The sequence below is a fragment of the Cyprinodon variegatus genome, unplaced genomic scaffold (assembly GCF_000732505.1).
Source record: "Cyprinodon variegatus isolate N-32 unplaced genomic scaffold, C_variegatus-1.0 Scaffold679, whole genome shotgun sequence".
Lineage (NCBI taxonomy): Eukaryota > Metazoa > Chordata > Actinopteri > Cyprinodontiformes > Cyprinodontidae > Cyprinodon > Cyprinodon variegatus.
The window spans coordinates 443,806-452,980 of NW_015151132.1; the positions used below are offsets into that span (position 1 = coordinate 443,806).

General features: G+C 37.9%; 1 protein-coding gene across 1 annotated transcript; it reads right to left on the reverse strand.

Annotated features, from left to right (window-relative positions):
- Window positions 1-2,322: 2,322 nt before the first annotated feature.
- Window positions 2,323-7,323, reverse strand: LOC107097203 (T-box transcription factor TBX6-like). The gene is made up of 8 exons (XM_015394254.1): window positions 7,254-7,323; window positions 6,632-6,824; window positions 5,929-6,196; window positions 5,701-5,844; window positions 5,425-5,495; window positions 5,273-5,331; window positions 4,921-5,179; window positions 2,323-3,382 (listed from the first exon to the last, which is right to left on the reverse strand). Exons 1-8 carry the CDS (start codon window positions 7,321-7,323, stop codon window positions 2,356-2,358), a joined length of 2,091 nt encoding a protein of 696 aa, XP_015249740.1. The 3' UTR covers window positions 2,323-2,355.
- Between the last annotated feature and the right edge of the window lie 1,852 nt (window positions 7,324-9,175).

Genomic DNA, 9,175 nt, shown 5'->3' on the forward strand with positions numbered 1-9,175 from the left:
GAATGGGTTATTTTTTCTTTTTTTTTCACTCTGATGGTTGAGATTATTAAAAAAAACCCACTTATTTAGTTTAATGTGTTTTAAATGTCAATTTGAGACAGTCTCATTTTCTTTTTTTCCATTGTTTTTATTGTCATCACACTGTCACAAGTACAGAGCAACAAAATGAACTCTCTGCATTTAAACCATCCCCATGGGGAGCAGTGGGCTGCCATTGTGTGGTGCTTGGCAAGTAGTGTGGGTTTAAGGGTCTTTGCTCAGGGAGCCAGAGTGGCAGTCTGTGGGAGTGGAGCTCGAACTCAGAGCCTCAGGATTCCAAGCTCTATGTCCTAACCACTAGGCCACCACTCAATAATATAGATTGAACTAAAGTCCTGCATATGCAGCTAAATTAGTTTAGTTCTTAATTCAATGAATTTAGGTTGTAAAATAGCATTAAAGTTGAAATATACTTTGAGACATAATCAACATGTTCATTTTAAATTAAAAAATGGGGGGATAAACTGGTAATATCAGAATCAGATCCATCACCTGTTATGTTTCCCAGTCCCTTGTCTTCATCCATATGTCACTATCAGTGTTTTTCTGTATACAAACTTTGCTCTAACTGGACAGATTACCTGCCCATTCTTTATTTTCCCTCTGTTTTTTTTTTATTGTTATTTAGTTATTGTTTTTGCAGCTGTTATGTTGTATCTTTAATATCTCTAGAAACAACAAGTCAGTTTTGAGAAAGTTAGCAGTAGAAAGTGCTGATATGTATTTTCAAATGTAGAGTTAAAGTGAAAAGTCCTCAGAAAAATAAATTCCTTAGTAAAATACAGATACTGAAAAAAAAAACTTTTTAGGTACTGTAACAAAGTATTAATACTTAGTTACTTGACATCTGTGAATATTACTACAGAGAGGACAGCAATGCTAATTTACAGGAGGTCACTTGGGCGAAGGTTAAAAAACCTGGAACGGATTTCCAGCTGGGAGTGGTATAGAGCAGCGGTCCCCAACCACCGGTCCGTGGGTCTTTTCGGTACCGGGCCACACAGAAAAAAGTATATATATATATATACATATAATTTATCGACGATCAGAGTCTGAGTGATGTTTTATTTTGAAAAATATAAAAAAATTGCTGTATTCTTTCCCAATTACGTCAGTCGGTGCATCTATGCCTCTTCCCTGTTCCCATTTATCTTATCTTTAACATGCTTTTGATTTTTATTAAATTATTATTCAGCTATTTGACCACATTTTGCAAAGATTTTTCGTTTATTTATGGTTGAGTTCCTGATATTGCCCCACCTCAGTCCATAAATAAGTATTTGAACTGATAATTACCTGCCTAATAATATTTAATATAAATGTATATATAAATACTAATGTATAATTTCCTTTAGGGAATAATAAAATATTTTTTTAACTGAACTGAATTAAGATTTAAGGATATGGCTTGATTTAAAACATATAACTAAAGTAGTTGTTAAATGGTTAAAAAATACTTCTTTTTATTCCATCCTCTTCTATGTCTTTTATTTTAATCTGTTTCTTTTCCAGTCAAATGAGATAGCAGTTTATAAAGGGTGAATAAATTATTTTCCAAAATGATTCAGACATAACAGTGTCCCATTCATTTATCACCACAACCCACATGTCATCAATTTTACTATTAAAATGATTATTAATAAATGACTTTGATCTTCTTCCATTGCTCTTGAGTCTCCACGTCTTTATCAGTTTAAATGCTGTTAAATTCCAATTTCTGTTCTAACACATTTATCCAGCACCTTTGAAAGATCAAGGTTTAAATTTCAGTTCTTTTGTGACTTTTACAGCCATCAAGCAGTCATTTTGTTACAAAATAACATATCTCAAAACATGGATATACTTGGAAATACTTTTTTGAAGTCTGTGATTCTGTAAACAGGTCTAAATGTAAACCCTGAGTACTTCTGTAAAGATAACACATGAAAGCACATGCACATTTAAGCAATATTGCAGAAGCTAATATGTTGCCTGAATTGGACCCAACCACAGCGAAAACCTCTGAACTATTCATTATCAGAGGGTAATTCTTTGGCGCTAATAAAAATACGGATATTTAAAAGGCTTTAATATAAGGTTTTACATCATATTTTAGGAGAAAGGAACAAAAAAGTGCAAAACTCCTTTAGTCTGAGACTTTTATTTCTCATGCTGCAATGAATATTTAAACATAAATCTCAAAATTATTTACAAATCAATATTATCACCAAATCCATTAGCTGAATAGCTAAAACATTGATAAAACATTTACTCCTGCTTCTAAGCATTGCTAATTTCCCTTAAAGCGCCTTGAAACCAAATATTTTAACATTTGTTTTAATACACTGATCTTGCACCGATGTAGGACCCCTGGGAGTGAGGGTGGCTCTGCTGGTGCTGTCTGTAAAGGTGCCTGAAGGGTGCGGTGAGGGAGGAGTGAGGATCCCGATGCAAATGGAGAGGATATGATGGGAAGGTGGGGTAGAGAGCTGGTGGAGGGGTGGAGGAGGGCAGGGCTGGATCCAACTGAGGAAGAAGAGCCTTATGGTGAAGTACCATATCTGGCCGATAAGGGGGAGGAGGTGTGAACTGAGGGATGGCGCTGACCCCAGTTGGAGGATATGAGCAGGTGTAGGAGGAAGATGTGGGATGGGGTTGGTTCTGCTGGAACGAGGAGGAGACAGCCAGGCAGGAGGAGGCCGGGAAAGAATGGTGAGGGAGGGAGGATGATGAGCGGGGGAAAGAGGAAGGAGGAGGGAAGGCAGCAGGTAGGGAGGGGGCTGCAGCTTGGTGGGTCAGATTGGAGAAGTTCAGAGCAGGGCTGGGGGCTATACTTGGAAATGAGAGAGCCTGCATTTGTTGGGGAAAAGAGGGCAAAGCGAAAGAGTTGCAGGTTCCATTAGCAGGGAGGGAACAGGGCAGGGTGGGAGCTAAAGACTGGTATTCAGGATCCGCATCTATAGGAGGGACATTTGAATAGGGAAACACTGCTGAGCTCTGAACCATAGTCCCCTTACTTCCATCCGTATCAGGTCCCCCCTGCATCTGAGAGTGAGGAGATGTTTGGTCCTGCAGGTTTGATGCACACATATTCGACGGAGCTCCAAAGGCAGCTGGAGTGTGGGGGCTGACCATCCCAGGGGCCGTGTGGAAGGTGCTGGAAGAGGGGGAGGAGGAGTCCGAGGGTGGTGGCGTGGGGAAGTTAAAGGAGGTCTGCTGCAGTGAAGGGGTGGCAGGAAGCATGGGGGAGGAGTAGTCCACAGGTGGGAAGGATGGCTGAGGATGGGCTGTGCTGGAGGAGAAAGAGGAGGACGGAGGACCTGAGAAGTTGGGCTCATAGGTTGTTTCAGCCAAAACATCTGAGCTGTGGAAGGGAAAACAAAATGTTTGACTCAGACTGCAGGGTTTTTTTTGTTTTGTTTTTTTATCCAGAGAATGATTACAGAAAAAGCTGTAATATATCGTCGTCATAATGTCATCTTATTTGTTCATAATTTCTTTTAAGAAAGTACCATGACTTTTTCCATCATGGCTTTTAAATGATCACTTTGTTGAGCATTATCATGAAAATTAGTTGAAAATATTTTTTTTTACCATTTAACTTAACTAAACTATTTAGTTTGAGTATTTTCTAATTTATCCAAGATTTTGAGAACTGCTTTTCCTATCCCTGACAATTTTTTTATTAAACTCAGTTTTAAAAAATGGCAGGTTTTTGATGTAAGGGATTGAAGTATTGAGTAGAAATCCAGGATTTAGGTTACAAAAAGAGGCCTGATGCACACTGCAACCTGATTGGCTCAAATGAAAAGAATGAGTAAGTTTAAAAACCCAAACAGGATTCAAACATTAACCACCTGCTTTATGGTTATTCACAGAATACTAACAAACGAGTAACATTACACATGAAGCTCACTAAATGATTATTTTGGTGTTTGGCAAGAAGTCAGGGAAAAATGCAGCATGTCATCCTAAAAGCTGAGTAATAAATGACAGAAATTCAATATGATCAAATTAACTTTAAATTCAAAAACAGATCTTTTTGGCGAACATTTACTTTGTCATCATGTTTGCAGTAAGTAGTTGATTACAAAGATAATTCAGATTGTTTCAATAGAAAGTTTTGATTGGATGTGATGCGCCTCTAATGATCTTCTTGTGCGAATTAGATATAAAACAAAGAATCTGAGTTTTTTTACCTCATAGCTTAATTTCTTACTCCGTGTGGAAAAAACAATATAATAATAATAATAATAATAATAAACTAATTAAAACATTATGCAGGTGTAAAAGTTAATTTTATAGCAATCACCTAAATCTCTATGAGGTTTTTTTTATATTTCAGTTGTAGGTATGATATTCACTGCCTAAAGCATTTTGGTAAAACCTCAATTTAAAGAACATGTTTATTTGAAAAATCATATGATTTCATACCTCAAATTCCACTGGTGTAGAAACTATGAGGTGATATTTAAAGTTATTGGTGCCCAGATGAGAAAAATATTGGATAAGTTTGTGTTCTTCAGAAAGGATAGAGTCAACATGAAACATACTTTTTAAACATTTTCACTGGATCGTTTTTAGTACCAAACTTAAAAGAAAAAAAAATACATTTTAAGCCCATTAAAATATATAAATTCATGTTGCAGGTGGTGAGGTGGAAAAGAACATATTAAAAGAGCAGGAAGGTTTCTTCAGATTTCCTTTTTTTTAGATTTCAATATAAAGGTCAGTAAATCTTCCTCAGGTAACAAGTAGCTTTCTTTGTTTGCCTAATGGAGCTTTAAAATATTCTTAAAATGTGTCACTCCAAATACCTCAATACATTCACACTTGTAGATTTTGTTCCATATGCAAAAAAACTGCAAACAGCAGCATTCTTAGATCAGTGTAATTCCTCACCCTTCAATGATGTTGCGTGCCGCTTCGTTTTCCTGTGTTCCCTGCATCCCGGCAGCCATTGTGGTGCTGATGTCGGACATCTGGGAGGTCATGAACGTCTGACTGAGGTCTAGGGAGTGCTCTGGGACTGGATAGGAGGCCTCCTCAGGTCTGAACTCACAGGAAGAGTCGGGGAGTGGAGGGAGAGAGGCGAGGGTGAGACCCTGGAGGTCTGAGCTGGTGGCTGGGGGCTCGGAGGCTTCGCATGGATCACTGTTTACTGAAGGAGAAAAGGGAACATGCATAAGATCACTCATATTTATACCATATAAAGAACTAAATCCAAACTGTAATTTGCTGTAATTTCTCGCACCAATATCCAAAGTTTCAGTCAGGGTGGCTATTTTACGTTTCTGCCTGGCGTCTCTTTGTCTGCAGAAGAAAAACAAATTTAGAAAAGCTAAAAAAAAAAAAAAAAGAAAAGAAAAAAAGTTTATTTTAAAACATCGTTGAGTTGTTAGTTACTTTTTGCTGTTCATCCCATCCTCTCGAAATCCTTTAGCAAAGGGGTTGGAATTTATCTTCAGCTCAGTGATCTAAAAACAAAACAAACAGCAAACACTGATCATTAATTTTAACTTCTATGTCTCATTGCACAGTCCTTTCCGAAACATTGACACCTCTTAAGCTGTTTTTTATTATTTTCTAGATTAAAACTACGCCCTTTAATGTCATTTATTAGGATATCATGAGACAGACCTATTTACTCTAATACCTGTGTTGGGTTAAGTAAAATCATACCTTGTTGTTCTGGTAAGCAGTGACCGTGATGAACTGGGTCTCTGGGAAAACGAAGGTGTGCTGTCCTCCACCCCACCTTAGCATATCTCTGGCTTCAATCACATGGATCCTGGGCTGGTAGCGATGCAGGGAATGCAGGATTATCTAAAAGGCAAATAACAAAACATTGAATTAAGATGTCAGGAGCTGCTAATGAATGTTGTACTCTGTACTGCTGCATGCACTTACATGTCCCTGTGTGTCCAGTGTGTTATTGGTGAGCTTGGCGTAGTGAAAGGAGATGGTGCGGCTCTGCCAGTGTGCACCCGTGGCGGGCGAGTCCGGGTGGATGAAGACCCGGTCGGGTAACCTGGCCTCTGCCCCACCCACGGCCTGCCAGCCGCCCCCTTGGAAGCGGTAGCGGGAGTTATCAGCCGGGACGATGTCGAGGAGGAGGATGTAGCGGAGAGATGGATTTAGACCCGACAGTTTCAGTCTCAGGCCTGGGAACATCCGTCTGGGAGGAGGAGGAACATGGAAAATAATTGGCACCTTCAGGACCTTAACTGGAAACTATCTGGTAGAAAATTCTAAACTTTATATTAAAACCAAAATCTTTTATATATTTGTTGGGATTTTAGGTAATATATATGAAAAAAATATAGTTTTAAAATTTTAGGGACCAGTTAACAAACACTTATGTGTCTGTGTGTTCAGTCCCCTTTCCTGTGATCCCCCTGAAGAAAAAAAACAGTGCAACAAACCTTCCAAGCATTAAGCATGGTCTGATAAACCTCTGTCTAATTGCACCTCTTGAGTTTGTTTGACAATGTAAGAAAACAAGTATTTTTGTCATGTAAATCCCAACAAAATACATTGAAGTTTGTGATTTTAAGAGTCCAGGATGTATAAATATTTCTGCATCACTCTGCTGTGTGAAGAAGTGCCTGACCTGCCCTTCTTGGTGATGATCATCTCTGTACCGACTGAGCTGAACTGCTTCCATAATGCAGAGTTCTCCAGCTCCATCTTCACCTCATCTTTTTGGCCTTTGGAAGAGGACTCTCCGGTGGAAGGGCCCAGAAGCCTTGAAGCCACATCACAAGCGGGAGGAAACAGCGGAATCCGTACAGGAGCGTCTCTGTCTGTGGAAATGGACCAATCAGGTGGTTTAATACTACGGAATGAGAGTTTGTCATGTTCTTATTTCTTCTCTTCCTATTTTTTACTTAGATTGTAGATATTGGGATTTTATGGAGCCATTTTCTGAATTAAGATGATCAACACACATCTTTCTGTCTTACAAAATTCCAAACTAGTATATTAGAAGAAGGTCCATCATATTTATACCCCGGAAAACAAACACAAAAATTAACTTTGCACATTATTCAGATATAGATCCTGTTGTTATTTGATCTATCTGAAAATATAATTTCTTAAAATAAGATTTCTTGGAGAAATGCAAAAAGTGTCTGTATGTAGCAGGAAAAAAATAATCTATTTGTGCTCCAAAACTGTCTTTAGATTCCAGTTACCCATTTTGAATAGCTTTTAAATGCATGAGGGCCTCTCACCTCTGTAAAAGCAATCTCCCATCCTTTTTGGTCCCACAGTCAAACCAGGGTACATCTCCACATTCAGCATCCTCCTTGTCCTTTTTTGTATTCTGTCCTCCTTATCTGATGCAAATCCACATTTATTTCTTCCCCTGGTCAAAGATCAAAAGTTGCTCTTCTGTTAGGGATTCTTCTTCGGTCTGTGTTTCTGTCGCAGTTCTTTGCTGTCGGAGTCCTCGGCCCCAGTCGGCTCTCTTAAATAGGTGTGTGGGACTTCACACCTCTGGCCAAATGGTCCTATTCTCACTTCGCTCCTCATTTACCTCCTCAAATTCTCCTCCCTGTTCCCTGTAATTTACTTCTACTGCTGCTGGATAAACTTAAAAATTCCCATCTTCATTGACCTCACTGATACAATCTGGGTTTTCTTAAGTGTTTAGTTATCAAACAAAAGCTTCTTTGTATAAAAGGTATAACTTCACAGTCACTCTGGCACGGAGGCTCTTGATTTTCACATTTTTACAAACTTACAGGAGATTGTAGTATGTTTACTTGTTTATTTCAGTATATTCAAAAGGATTTTTGAAAGCTTTGTAAAAATAAAAACATTTTTCTTACAGCTGCGCTTGATCAAACTTAGATGTAGTTGATTTTTTTTTTATATTATGCGTGTAACTTTAACCTGCTTATAGGGAATTTTATTTTGTCTATAGATTTTCATACATGTTTTTAAAGTTGCTTTTTTTCTCCCAAGTCTATAAATTATGGATTTACATGCACAATCTAACATGATCTACCTGGTTTTAAAAGTATTTTTCTTGATTGTAATCACATCAGAGTCGATGTATTTTGGAGCTGTTGTTTTGCTTCAGGAGAGCTGGATGGTGAAGCTCCCTCACCTTGCAGCAAAAAGGCTTCAAATCCTGGTCAGGGGGTCTTTCTGTAAGGTTAAGTATTCTCTTTCAATTTCCCTTAGATATGAAAAAGTTGCTGTTTTTTTTTCTGTGATAACCTGGAAACCTGTCCAAGTTTTACTCCACCTTTCACACTAAGACTGCTACAGATAGACAACAGCTGGAGAATAGGCAGCTGCAGATGATGGATGGATGTTATTTGAATTTTAGAATAAACTGTGACTGTTTTTTTTTTTTTAGTCAAATACAATAAGGCTGATAAATGAAAGAGATGCAAAGTTCTCATGTTCACACTAACCATTTTAGTAAGAAGTTTATACACAACCCCATCAGCACAGGCAATGGAAGTTAATGCAGGAATGGATCCCTGAACGAGTACCTTCCTCCACATCTCCCAACCAATCAAAATGCAGGAAAATGTCTTAATTCTGAGATAGCGTGTAAATTCCTGTCAGTCATTTAGTGCTGGTTACAGAAATGATTTCCCCCCACTGATTTCCTATTTATTCTTTTTTTTAATATATATATATATATATCGTTTTTAAATTAACTCTTATTGCAATCTTCCCTCTGACTTTTGAAGTCATTAGCTTTATGTCTGACAATATGAAGTACTCAAAAAGAAGCCATTCCCTGAACTTCATTAATCAAGGAATGGATCAATGGAATAATCTATCATTTATCAAACCATTCCCAAAGCCTTTTTGACTCAAACAGAGAATGATTCTCAACAAATTGAGAAACAAAAGAATGCTAAACTTTCCCAAACAGCAACAGTTGCTGACCTACTGTACCAAAAATCAGTTCATCCATTAGATTAAAACACAGAACATCTAAAACACTGAAGGCCTCACTTGCCTCATTTAAGGCCAGAGGTCCATGGTTCAGCAATGAGAAAGAGAGACAACCAAAAAGAAACATGTCTACTGAAAAATAAACATCTGGGGGAATAAAAGTGGAACCTTTATTAGTATTTATATCCGATGTAAAATTAACCAAACATCTTGAAATCAAAATTACAAGATT

Excerpts from the sequence above, each read along its gene's own strand:
- LOC107097203 (XM_015394254.1), bottom strand. The coding sequence starts at position 7,323 with ATGCTGAATGTGGAGATGTACCCTGGTTTGACTGTGGGACCAAAAAGG. Across the intron at positions 5,496-5,700 it reads CTGCTTACCAGAACAACAAG|ATCACTGAGCTGAAGATAAA; the intron begins GTATGATTTTAC and ends TTTTGTTTTTAG. Across the intron at positions 5,180-5,272 it reads GACTGAAACTTTGGATATTG|TAAACAGTGATCCATGCGAA; the intron begins GTGCGAGAAATT and ends TTTCTCCTTCAG.